Source organism: Acomys minous (genome assembly GCF_964271855.1).
Source record: "Acomys minous genome assembly, chromosome: 13".
Taxonomy (NCBI): Eukaryota; Metazoa; Chordata; class Mammalia; order Rodentia; family Muridae; genus Acomys; species Acomys minous.
This window is the reverse complement of record NC_140495.1, coordinates 54,759,443-54,772,816: the sequence shown is the minus strand read 5'-3', so window position 1 is coordinate 54,772,816 and position 13,374 is coordinate 54,759,443. Positions and strand designations below refer to the sequence as shown.

Sequence of the window (13,374 nt, the reverse complement as noted above, 5' to 3'; positions counted from 1 at the left end):
TAAATTTCCTTTTGTCTTTTTCTTACAATGTTTCTCATTGTACTAAAATGATATACTTCCTTCCAGTCTTCTGGACAGACATCTTTCATGATGGGTACTGATGCTAAAGTGAGCCTTTGCCTTCTGCTCTACAGGAGGTTTCTGCCCTCCCCACGTTCCTGCTCTACAGAGTCCAGAAAGGCTTCTGCCTTCCCTAAGCTCACCTCAAAACATTTGTGCTTTTAACACAAAGCTCTTTTCCCAGCCTGTGCTATACTATATGTCTACTGCCTTTTCCTACAATGTGTACATGTCTAACAATGTCTATTTCACTGCAGATTTCAAATAATGATGATGCTAAAGTGACTAAATTTATCTCCCTTTATGAACTTAAAAGGATTCTTGTAAGCTACGGGAAATCCATCCCTCAGGTCAAACGGAACCCAGATAAGTACTGTCAATCCGAAGCCTAAGTTTCTCACCTATCACCTATCTCTAAGGGTGGCATTGCTCCCCATTTTCACTGGTTTGGGGACTCCCCTCTTCCTAATTGCCACCTTTATGCACCCAATACCAGGTGACATCCCCAGTCTGCATGACTGGCTATTTCTTCTTGCTAACCTACAACTAGGACTTTTTTCACTGGGTGAAACTGTGGTTTCTGCTTCCGTTGCCACAGCCGCCACTGCCACCACTGCCCATGAAAAACAGACCATTCACCATTTCTCCAGGCTCCTCTGGGATGCCTTCTAAGAATTTCAAATCCCCACACCCACATTATGGGCTTCTAAGCTTACATGCCTCTGCAACCAAACTTGGACAAATCCAAAACTAAACTGTGTTCATTATTGCTAGGATTTGGTTAAAATGGAAGGACTCTCCCTCTGTCCATACTTTTTCTTTTATCTCCCATGTTCAAGCCTTTCCTAGGGTAAAATGAAGGAAGTTACTATACCCAGACCTTTTCTTTGCTCTTCCCAAATTTTCATGCATTGTTAACGTTGTCTCAAGCCTTTTCCCTTTGTTCTCCCAAGAGTTTCAAACGTACACCTAAAGGGAATTTTCTCCCTAACCTACTAACGTTGTCTTCTGCCCACATACATGTCCCAGATCCTGCCAGACTTCTACATCTGGGACACAGTTAAAGCAGCTACCCACAAGTGCTCCCGTCCAACCTCAGAAATTGTGTCAGCTGGATCCGCATTGTTCCTCCTAGCAGGACCTGCATTGCCTTTCCCAGCTGCAGATGTTCTCAGATCCTGGACAGCAAATGCAACAGCCTGTCCTTCCAGAACCTGGCCAACATTTCAGCCTATCGCCACCCTACTGTCAGCAGGAAGTAGTTAGGATGATTACTTCATCCCTTATCCACTTGCAAAAGGCTGAAATCGTGTGCTCCAGGTTCCCCCAGCACCCCTCGGCAGAACTTCCTTCCCCTTCACTATATAATCGGGACATTTTGTTGCTATTGCTTTTTCTATCTCTTTTTTTCCCTTACCCACATTTATATACTTTAACTTACCTTATATAAAAACAATCCAACATTCCTCATTTTTAAATTATTGGAAAAGGTAGGAAAGTTAGGATTCTGCTTCAGTCCACCTACCCGTGATGTCACTGCCTCCCTGCCACAGGGTCATATTAAGAGGACAAACTGTCCATGTGGCCCCCCCTCTCCTCCCTCTCTCTACCCTCTCTCTCTTCCTCTTCCTCTCTACCCCCTTCTCTTTCTCTCTCCCCCCTCCTACTCTTCCTCTCTCTTCTTCACACTCTCCCCCCTCCCTCATCTGTCTGTCTGTCTGTCCGTCTGTTTCTCACTCCTCCCTTTCCTTCTCTCCCCATGCTCATTTAATAAACCCTGAGAGATCCAACCTAACTCCATTGTGAAGCAGGGTCAGAAAGAGGACAGGCCCTGAGGACTTCCACTCAGCAGAGCTGACAGTTTTAGCTTGAACACACAGGAACTTACCCCGCTCGCCCTCACCCCAAGACAGTTACCTCCATGCTAAGGCACAGTTTTAGAACCACCCAATAGAATTAAAGGTCATGTTAAGTAGCCAATGGGATTGTTACAAATCTGCCTTTGAAAAAGTATAAAAACTCAGTGCGTTTGTTACTCGGGGTCGCCTCTCCCTCAGGTGCAGGTGGACCCATAGAATCAGACCAATAAACTTCCTCTTGTATTTGTATCCAACTGTCCTTTGCTTCTCGTTCAGTTGCTTCCTGGAACAGACTCTCCTGATCAGAGTCTTACATTTTTGGTGCCTTGGCTGGGAATCAAAGCATGGTGAGAAAAGAGAACCCGGATCGGAGGATGGCTTGAGCATCTGTCAGGTACCACAATCTGTCTCTGTGTTGTCTTACTCTGTTTAATTCTGTGTCGGCCAAAGATCTGTTCTGTTTTTGGTTTGTGAGGGTAACAGTCCCTCAGCCTGAAGTCGGGGTTTGAGTCCCTGCCAGCGTGGCTGAGACAGCCACTGGAAGGAGTCAGAGGATGCTCCAGATCTCCCGGAGGGAATTGAGACAATTCCTCTCCATCCAGTGTGGCGTGTGGGCGCCTTGTGTCTGGTGGGTATCCAAGCCTCTGCCCACTGGCTTGATTTCTTCCTCGTCAGTAGAAGTGACGAGCTGATCTGGTAGTCTGTATCTTTGTGTTTACTTATGGACTAGGACTGACGATCTTTTTGGACTTTTATCTGAATATGGGACAGACGGAGTCTACTCCTTTGACTGTGTTTACTGACCACTGGACTTAAGTTAGAACTGGAGCGCACATGTCACTGGTTGTCAAGAGGGAAAATGATTACTTTCTGTTCTTCTGAATGGCCTCATTTGTAGGCAGCTGGCCAGCCACTGGGACCTTTGACCTGAGAACCACCATGGCCGTTAGACAGGTTGTTTTTGGTATTGGGTCCGTGGGCCACACGGACCAGGTTCCTTACATTGTCATCTGGAAGGAACTTAAAACTGATCCCCTCTCCTGGATTAGGCTGTGTCTCCCCTACTCTCTCTCCCAGATTTGGGTGGTCCAGGAGCGGAAACCGGAAGGAAGTTCAGAGGAAAAGGTTCTCCAGGATCCTGGGACAACAGACTTCATTCATCTTGATCCACCACTCCTCCGGATCCACCACCCCCTCCCCCAAGCCAGAAAGGGTTCTGTGAGTCCCCTGCGAGGGCTGCTGCCCTGGATCTTGCCTGCTGTTTTCACCTCTACCTGCCCCCACCACCACCCGCAATATGCAGAGCCTGGAGCAGAGGCTGCCTTTTGGGGCAGTTTTGCTGAGCTCTCCCTGCAGCACTTCAAAGACGAGGTGGCCTGGGCCTCAGGTTCACTCTCTCTGCCTGTCTTGGCCGCATTGAGGCCTGGTGTGGAAAGGCCACCACCACATGACCTTGAGACCTGCATGGTGGGTGGGCCCCTGGCAGTGTTGGGCCCTTCTTGATCTTCTGAGTACCTGGCTGGCCCACTTCCTTCTTTCTCCCTTTGTTCGGTGGGTCACTCAGTCAGAGGTTCTGTACGAGGCATCCTGCAGTGGCTGGGGGGGTCATTAACTCTCCCTCCCCAACTGGGTCTCTGGAGACCACATCTGCCCCTCCAGTTTTAGGTGGAAACAGCAACTCCAACTCCTCTGGTGGTGCCGGGACAGTTGGTAGGACACTGGCTAGTGATGGCGCCTCCCCTGGGGAAAGATGGACTCAATGCTTTGAGAGGCTCAGACTAAGTCATGGAAGGGGAACCTTAAAGGGCGGAGCAGGCATGGTACAGAGGGAAGAGCACTGAATTTCAAGGGGGCTCAAGAGGCTGCCCCTGACCCAGCAGGAGTGGGCCGTGGAGGAGGGGCAGCTGGGCTGACCTCAGGGGTAGGAGGGCAGCCTCAGCAGCAGAAGTGTCACTTCCTAAGCCCAAGACCCTGTCCTGCTATCAGCCCCCATCCCATGACCCTTCCCTTGGCCCCTGGGACCTCCTTCCTCACAGCGGATAACACAGACAGCCTGGGGTTGCCCTGCCTGAATCATCCAGAGAGTCTGTCCAGCCAGGATCTGCTGCTGGGAATCGGCCCCTCGTATTCCTATTGAGGAGGGGTCCCCAACAGGGACAGTTCATCCCCTCTCATCCCCCTCCCCTCCCCTGGATACTCTGGAAGCAGCCACAGGGTCATTCCTGTTCCAGGGGGAGTCAGAGGGAGGTGAGGGGGATCAGCTCTTCTCAGGCTATCCTTGGTTCCACGGCATGCTCCCTTGACTCAAGGCTGCCCAGTTAGTGCTGGAAGGAGACACCAGCTCACATGGTGTCTTCTTGATACGTCAGAGTGAGATGAGATACGGTGAATATGCCCTCACTTTCAACTTCCAGGGCAGGGCCAAGCACCTGCGCTTGTCACTGGAGGAGGAGGGTCAATGCTGGGTCAGAGATCTGTGGTTCCAGTCCATTTTCCATATGCTTGAGCACTTCCGGGTGCACCCCACCCTTTTGGAACCTGGAGGCTCCAGTGATGTTGTCCTTGTGGAGGAATGTCTTGAATGGATGTAACAACTGTCAATAAAGCACTGTTTAGCCAATAAGCTGGGCAGAAGGACAGGAAGTGGAAGGCGGGACTTCTTGGAGAGTAGGTGGAAAAGTTTGACTGTTGAGAGTGGAGGAAGGGGGTGGGGGAAGTGGCCCGAGGATCACCACAGTGGCAAATGCTTGGGGTATACATATGATAATGAGGTTTTACAGTAGTTTGTTTGTATTAGTTTTAGGAGCAGATTTTTATCAGTTTAGATTCTGCCCAGCGTAGTGTTGGCAGCTTTAAGGTACACTTCAGACTCTGTGTCATTTATTAGCCATCTTAGGCCGAACGGATACGTTTTACTCTAACAGTCCTTGTCAGCTATGTGCCCTCCCAGTGACAGTGGGGCTGGTAGCAGGCTGGGAGCCATGCAGGGGTGTGCGAGGGCGATGGATGCTACCCCGATGCCTCCTCCATCCTCCTGCCCTTTGGAGCAAGTGACTATGTCTATCGCTAGGCTCTGTTGGCAGGTCTCAAAGGAGCCGCCCAGCGGCCCACCAATTTGGCTGAGACGATGGAGGCTCTGAAGACCATGTGCACCATGCTGGAGGAACAGGTCATGGACCTAGAGTGATGAGCTGCTGGGAAAATCATCTGCGGGAGGCCTGGAGGACTGACCACTCCCACTGCCATGAAAGTCGACAGGATCACCACCTGGGTCCATGCATCCTCCATCACCCGTGGATCCAGATTGGGAAGGTCCAACAGACAGACAACCCTTTGACACAGTGGTTACACCCATGCCAACTCCTATGAGCTCTTCACACCTGGATGTGGCCCATGGACTCAAGGCGCAGCAGCTCAACTATGGGACCAGAAATCTCTGCCCAGTCTCTGAAGCCCCCCTTGTACTCCATAGGGCCCCAACAGCACTGGGAGCAGCCGGTGCTCCAGTTGGACCAGCCTGGGCCATGCACCCAGCCTCAAACGCCTCAGCCAATGTGGGGAGCGTGACTCGCTGCTCTCTGGTGAGGGAAAGGACAGCATAGACGATGAGACTGAGGATGACAGACCAGGCATGGAACCCACGCAAGGGCCTCACCTGGGCCCCGGGCCACCCCACTGTGGCATGCTGAGTCACTGGGCCACCAAAGCATGCTGGACCTATGTCCCCCGCGGCCTGCCGCCTCCTACCCACCAAGTTCCATGACTGCAATGGGCAAATAGTGGCCCTGCCCAGCGAGTACGTCCCGCACATTGACAGCCACCAGGAGGATACAACAAGGAGGAGTTTGATGGTGACATAGAGGATAGCTGCTGTTTCCACCTGCACAAAGTGCTAGGACCCTAAGGACCCCAGTGGTGCCACAGCCAGGAATCCTGGGCCCTGTACCTCTTCCCGCCACAGAACAGGCTACAAATCTCCTGCCAGAAAGTCATCACACACAAGATGTTTGACCACATGGTCCTTGTCTTCATCTTTCTCAACTGTATCACCACTGCCCTGGAGAGGTTGGGAATTGACCCAGGCAGCACTGTGGTAGCCCTGGGACTGCTATGGGGTGAGCATGCCTATCTGCAGAGCAGCTGGAAGGTGCTGGATGGGCTGCTCATCCTGGTGTCTCTGGTTGACATTATTGTGGCCATGGCCTTACTGGTAGTGCCAAGATCCTGGGTATCCTGCCTGTACTGAGCCTGCAGCAGACCAGCGGACCAGCGGACCCTGCGGCCTCTGAGAGTCATCAGCTGAGCTCCGGGCCTCAAAATGGTTGTAGAGACTCTGATATCATCACTCAGGCACATTGGGAACATCATCCTCATCTGCTGCGTCTTCTTCAATATCTTTGGCATCCTTGGGATGCAGCTTTTCTTTCTTTCTTTCTTTCTTTTAAAGATTTATTTATCATATATACAGTATTCAGCCCGCAGAAGAGGGCACCAGATCACATTATAGATGGCTGTGAGCCACCATGTGGTTGCTGGGAATTGAACTCAGGACCTCTAGAAGAGCAGCCAGTGCTCTTAACCTCTGAGCCATCTTGCCATCCTGGGGTGCAGCTATTCAAGGGCAAATTCTACTACTGCGAAGGCACAGATACTAGGAACGTCACCACCAAGACTGAGTGCCACGCCGCACACTACTGCTGGGTGAGGCACAAGTTCAACTGTGACAATCTGGGTCAGGCACTGATGTCTCTGTTCGTGCTGTTGACCAAGAACTGCACCAAAGTCACACCTATCCATCCAGGCTTACCTGGGTGGTCATGATGGTGGGGTCCTGTTCTCTATCCGCCTAACCTTCCAGCCTGTAAGAGGTTCAGGTCTTGGCTTAGGACAAATGGTGGGCATGTGCATCTGGATTAACTCTGTGTCCTTGTCCAGCTGATCCCCAAAGTCCCCTACCACCCGCATGACATCTTGCTTGATTCCTGGGATAGAGACCTAGACAGACAGCGCCGAGAGGTATTCACTGGGCTCACGGTGTCTATCCTCTTAGGACTGGGGGTGACAGGAGCTGCCACAGAACCCGAACTATCAGGGACTCCAGACAGCCATAGATAAAACCCCCTTTTCCCATTTAGAAAAATCTCTAACCATCCCTTTCTGAGGCTGTACTTCAGAAGCGGAGATGTCTTTTTTTTTTTTTTTTTTTTTGTTTTGTTTTGTTTTTCGAGACAGGGTTTCTCTGTGTCACCTTGGCTGTCTTGGACTCGCTTTGTAGACCAGGCTGGCCTCGAACTCACATCGATCCACCTGCCTCTGCCTCCGGAGTGCTGGGATTAAAGGCGTGCGCCACCACACCCGGCCAGAAGCGGAGATGTCTTGATCTCCTGTTCCTACAACACAGGTTATCTCTGTGCAGCCCTAAGAGAAAGATGTTGCTTCTATGTACATCAGTCAGGAGTAGTTAAGGATACTAAACCACTTAATAGCTTTTATTAAGGAATACATTAATACTGTTCGGATTATGATCCTTAGACAACGATATACCTCTTTAGATACCTCAGACTCTCAGACAGCTCTGATTAAGATTCAACCTGTTTCATGATTGAAACAGCTTTCCAAAGAGAGTGGGGAACGAGAAATCCAACCTAACTCCATTTTGAAGCAGGGTCAGAAAAAGGACAGGCCCTATTCCACCCTGCAGAGCTGGCGGCTTTAGCTAGCACACACAGGAACTTACCCCACTCGCCCCCACCCCAAGACAGTTACCTCCAGGCTGAGGCATAGTTTTAGAACCACCCAATAGAATTAAAGGTCATGTTAAGTAGCCAATAGGATTGTTACAAATCTGCCTTTGAAAAAGGTATAAAAACTCAGCGCTTTTGTTACTCGGGGTCACCTCTCCCTCAGGTGCAGGTGGACCCATAGAGTCGGACCAGTAAACTTCCTTTTGCATCGAACCAGCCTCTGCCTCTCATTCAGTCCCTTCTCGGAAATCAACTCTCCTGACCAGAGTCTTACAACCTCATATAACATAATATCTGGTACTTGTATCTATCATCATCCTGTTCTTATATATAAAAGCTGCGGCTTTAATAACTCCGGGTTTGTTTTGCTAACTGTGAAACAACACTGGTGATACCTGCCTAGCCCCAGCAACCTGGACAACTAGAATCCAGCTTCAGTGAGGGTTGGGTTAACTCACCAGAGTGGATCAGAACCGTGTTCTGAGAGCTTTGCCAATTCTATTGAGAGGTAAGGGCCTAGCAAAGCCAGCTCTTTGTCAGCGAGTGTTGGGGTTGCCATAAAAACAGTACTTCAACTTTACCCAAACCACTATAAAGTGTGGAAATGGAAAGTAGATTTTCAGTGAAATGAAAGCTATTGACTGCTTGCTTGCTCGAAGAGACGCCATCAGACCTGAATCACTAGACTCTCCTCAGAGGCAGTTGGCAGTCCCCTAAGGCTTTACTACCAGTGACACTGTATCTGCCTCAGTCTGTTCAGACATTGGCATAACCTAATATTTCTAAGAATGTATCTCCAATCCTTACCTGTAACCTAGGAAAAACCCAAGGTGAAGCAAAACACCTCAGTGAATGCAGTCTTGCTAAATAAGTCTCCATGCTTACCTTCCCAAATGTTGCCGGGTTGACTTGGTTCTCAGCACTCTGCCCGCAGGTCTCTACATAAATCTCATACATGAGACACCGAGGCACACTGAACCCTTCACAGATGCAGAAATTGTCTACCAGCCTGCAGAGAGAGGGGGAACCAGAAACAGGAAATTGGCAGCTATTTTTCCCCAAGTTAGGACATTCTGACAGTACCAATAACCAGGCCCATGTGTGGGTCCAAGCAAATGACCTCTGTCTAGGCTACTGACTGGAATTGCAGCAGCGCAGGACAGTGCAGAAAAGGACCTGCTTTGTCCTTGGGCCAGTTTTAGGAATACAGACTATGTGGTTTTGGCTGTCAACACTGTAAGGGTCGGCTTTTGTCGGAGGTGAGGTTGCATGCTAAAAAGAAAAGTAGATACTGTCTGATGGGCCTTTACAGAGGCGGCAGCTAAGATCTATGTAACTACAGGGTGAAGGATTATTTACTTGTTAAAATGAAAAATGATACCACAGTCAAGGCAGGTAGGATGGGGTGGGTGTTAGCTGGTCCCAGAGGCCCACAGGTTAACAGCCAGCCACTACCTTATGGTGCTATGTGGGGGACAGCGGAAGTTTAAGGAGACTTAAGGTATAAGTAGGTTAAGTGACTGGGGATGTGCCTTCGAGGATGCAGATTTTGGGACACCCCTCCCCCCCAGTCCCCTCCTCTCTGCTTTATGGCTGCCATTAGCAGCACTGTTCCCTGAGTCACTCTCTTAAGATGCTGTGTCCTGCAGCAGACCGAGAGAACTACAGGGCCAGCTGATGCCACCGAACTGAAACCTCCCCAGGAGTCATTAGTTAAGAGTAAATTGTTTTATTAGCCTGACTTTTTTTTTTTCAGGGATTGCCATGGTTATCTCTCCCATCATAATGCAAATAGAAGCAAGAAAGCCACAGGTGTGCAGTCGGCAGACCGCCTCCAGGGACCTCTACCACATGTGGCTCTGAGGAGAGGGTGTGAGGCAGGTGACTGCCACAGGTAGAGATGGATAAGGGGCTGCCAGTGTGCCACCCAAATGTCCCTGTGTTTTATCTTGGATGCCAAGTCCCAACCCAGCTAGGCCCCAAGGGTTTGTATCAGCAGTACTGTGTCAGCTCTTGTGCCTACCCCCAACCCCCAGTCTGACTGTGTCTCTTCCTGTCTCTGAAGTGGAAATCTCTTGCTTCCACTCCCCTAGACCAGCCAGCATCCTGACTTTTCTCCCAGGGATAATTTGTCATGTGCAGATGACAATGGTACTGATGTTCTAGATAGGACCCCACCTGACAGGTCACTGACTGGAAAACAAAGGGTGAAGTAATGCTGACACAGGGCCCTTCTGCCACAAGACAACAGCTGGGGCCTCTCCCGCTCCCTCTTAAGCTGCCTCTCCCAGGGCTCCAGCTCTTAAGCAGAGCTGCCCCTCCCCCTGGGTAGCCAGGTCTCTTCCTCTGGAAGGCTCTATAGTAGAAGCTGAGTTAGTATTTTGAACCCCAACGTCAGGTGAATCGAAATCTTCCGGCCCTCTCAGCAGGCCCTCTCGCTCAGCCCTGAGGCACCTGTGACAAGAGGAATTCTGGGCCAGGGACTTGCTGCCAGCATGCACCCTCAGTGATCTCCGAAACATACCTGGGCCACCTGCCTTGCCCATTCACAAGCCTAAGGAGTATGCCCAGGCATTTAAAAATGTACAAGCATTCTTTCAAATCTCTGCAGTTCACTGAGGTATCGAACTGAGTCTCCCTGATAAGAAGGCATGCAAGGGGGTCTGGTTACATTTTTTTTTTAAATCTTATTCAAGACGAGAAGGACCATAAATTTTCTTTTGGAAGAAAGTAATAACTATTTATAATCATAAACATACTTTTTTTTTTTTTAGTTCTTATTCAGGTGACTCTTAAAGAATTTCCCCTGAGAAATATTTCTTAAAACTTTACAAGAAGAAAAACGTCGGCTGATATATATTAGCCACCTTATAAAGCCACAGTCTGAGGACTGGCTTCAATTATTTTCCTATTTATAAAGAGCCACAAACCCTTCAGTTCAGTCCCATGGGCCGAGGGTATTTTTCTTTTTAGTTTCCCCCCTTTCGGTATTTAAACAGCCAAGAAACGAATCTCACAAACAATATGGAATGTATTGTTGAAGCTAAAAGTTGTTTTAAGTTGGACACATCCATTCTAGAGCTCACACCAGGAGGAAAATAAAAATAAAGCAAAATAACGTTTCCTCCCCCGCCCAACGCCTGCCTGCGGCGTTCCAGCTCTCCTACAGGTCAAGCCCAGGTCGGGGATAGGTTGGGTTGCTTCCCACGGGAAGTGTGACCTCCACGGGGATAGCCATATGGAAAACCCGAGCTCGGTGTGTGGGCAGGGAACGACCGGCGTCCTCAGCCCTGGTCTCCAGTCCCCTCCACCTGTGCTCATGCCCCCGAGTCGGCCACCGTCCCGCAGCTCACCACTGGATGATGCCCCGGTGCAGGTCGCGGCTACCGGCAAGGGAGGCCGGGGCTGCCTCCGTCATGGCTTCCGCCGGCTGCACCGGGCAGCGAGCGGGCGGCACCGGTCCTCTCGGCCGTGTTTACTTTAGAGCGAGGGGCGCGCGGGGGACGCGCGGGGCGCATAGCCGCACCAGGGAGGAGGATGCTTGGGCACAAGCCCAGCACCCACATCATCAGAGGCCTGAAAGATCCCCCCTCCCCCACGGGCCGCCGCCCTTCTCCGTCCTTGTCCAACCGACCAAGCCAGGAAAACAACAAACAAAACCCGAGGTGCGTGCTTCCAGCCGGGCCGCTTGCTGTGTTTGATCAAGGGTCTGTAACTGGACTGCTCTTAGGAATTATTTGGTTATTTTGGCACTTTTGAAAACCACTTATGTCCAAGCAACACTTCCTTCCCCAAGGGGTTCAGTATAGTGGCCTGGTGGGGGTGGGGCATGGGGAGGGGCGTGGTCTTGAGGAAAGCCCCTCTCCGCCTAGAAGAGAACTGGACCCCAGGTGAGGCCAGTGTGAGGCTTCAGGTGGCTGTGGCTTCAAACTGATGCCCCTCAAGCCTGCAGCCAGACCAAGGCCTTGCTTGCCTTGCACGGCCAAGTGTGTCAATGTGGCTGTTTTGGGACACTGAGGAGCCAGCTGTCTCAGAAGCTCAGACCTTTCATGTGGGACACTAGGCTGTTGAACTAGCGTTGGTGATTTACTAGTAGGGCCTAACAGTGTTTATTATCAGGCCTATAATTATTATGACAGTATTTTCTAATCTGCTAGCAATCAATCAAGACACAGACACCTGTTCTATTTTTAAACTAGCCTTAGATAACCTGGGATAGGGCAGATACCAATCCCCTAAACTACTTCCCATAGAGGGGCATACCATCTGCTTCTAACAATTTCTACCACGCTACCTCCCATCCATAATCCCAAATACTTGCTAATGTTCTTCATCTGGGCCAACTCTCCATCCACGCCGGCCATGTGCTTCTCCATCTAACCCTTGGCGAGGCCTTCCTCTCTCTTCTTCTCCGGTCTCTTCTTCCCAAAATTCTCTCTGTCTCCCTATGCCCGGGAACCTTAGCCACGCCTATCCCATTTGCCCTGCCTAGGTGTGATGGCTTTTTTATTAATTAGCATCAAAATACATCAGACCAACCCCCAACAGACTAGTGCCGTTCCACCGGGACAACACACATCAAAAACCCAACGCGGGGAAGTGACATGGCTGCCCACTGCTTACAAAGTCCCCAAGGATGTGTCAGTCTAGATGATAAACATGCTTGCCACTGGAGACATCAAGGAGAAGCGAGCCCAGCCTGTACCCACTGAGTGACTTTTACAAATAGAAAGCCACAGATGTTGATGAAGATGCAGAGAACGCTAGGACCCTGGCATCCTGCTGGTGGGAGTGTAAAGTGGAGCGGTTGCCATGGGAAACAGTATGTCTGTTCCTCTGGCCGTGGAATTACCAAGTGACCAGGGGTGTGTGTCTACTTGTAGATACACACTCAAGCTGGAAGCAAGGACTGCAGCGTGTGTGGCCACCGTCCACGAACAGAAAGATGGGTAGAGAAAATGTGGTGTGTTCAAACCATGGGCTAGTAGTCATTCTTAAAGAGTAACGGAATTCAGACACGTGCTGCAAATGTGGATGGATTTAAAAACCATTATGCTAGTTGAGGAGGATCCCAAAGGGTGCTCCTGCTTGTATGAAGTGTGTCTGGTAATCAAACTCAGAGAGAGAAAAAAATAAGTAGCAGCTGGGGAGGGTTTTAAATAGGAGAGGCATACCTGTCCAGATAGAAGGTCAGGCCAGGTGTGATGGCGCACGCCTTTAATCCCAGCACTTGGGAGGCCGAGGCAGGTGGATCACTGTGAGTTCGAGGCCAGCCTGGTCTCCAAAGCAAGTCCAGGACAGCCAAGGCTACACAGAGAGACCTTGTCTCGAAACAAAACAAAACAAAACAAAACAACAAAAACCCAAACAAACAAAAAACAAAACAAAACAAAACAGAATGTCAATCTGGCACAGTGGTTCTCAACCTGTGGGTCACGACTCCATTGGGAAGTGAATGACCCTTTTATAGGGGTTACCTAAGACCATCAGAAAACACAGATGTTTACATTATGTTTCGTAACTGGCAAAATTACAGTTATGAAGTAGCAACAAAATAATATTTTTATTAAAGGGTCGCAGTAGAGGGAGGTTGAGTCTAGCGTGATGAAAAACTGTAGAGCCACTGGTAGCCACTGGTAGATCACTACCCAGCAATGTGAATGTACTTAATGTTACTGAATTGTGCGGTTAAAAATGGGTAAAAGGACTTA

At 50.0% G+C, this 13,374-nt stretch overlaps 1 protein-coding gene and 1 pseudogene across 2 annotated transcripts in view; one reads left to right on the top strand and one right to left on the bottom strand.

Moving 5' to 3' along the window:
• RFX8 (regulatory factor X8) overlaps positions 1 to 11,232 on the bottom strand; it is a 62,380-nt gene extending 51,148 nt beyond the window's left edge. Inside the window, exons 1-2 of the mRNA XM_084755020.1 lie at positions 11,017 to 11,232; positions 8,549 to 8,672 (exon numbers count right to left, since the gene is read on the bottom strand). Coding sequence (XP_084611146.1) covers positions 8,549 to 8,672; positions 11,017 to 11,081 — 189 coding nt within the window. The 5' untranslated portion in view covers positions 11,082 to 11,232. The remainder of the gene's footprint in view (positions 1 to 8,548; positions 8,673 to 11,016) is intronic.
• On the top strand, positions 2,859 to 6,990 carry LOC311580717 (SH2B adapter protein 1-like; annotated as a pseudogene). Its single transcript has one exon. The product of its transcript is annotated as an SH2B adapter protein 1-like (transcript).
• Positions 11,233 to 13,374: the final 2,142 nt, after the last annotated feature.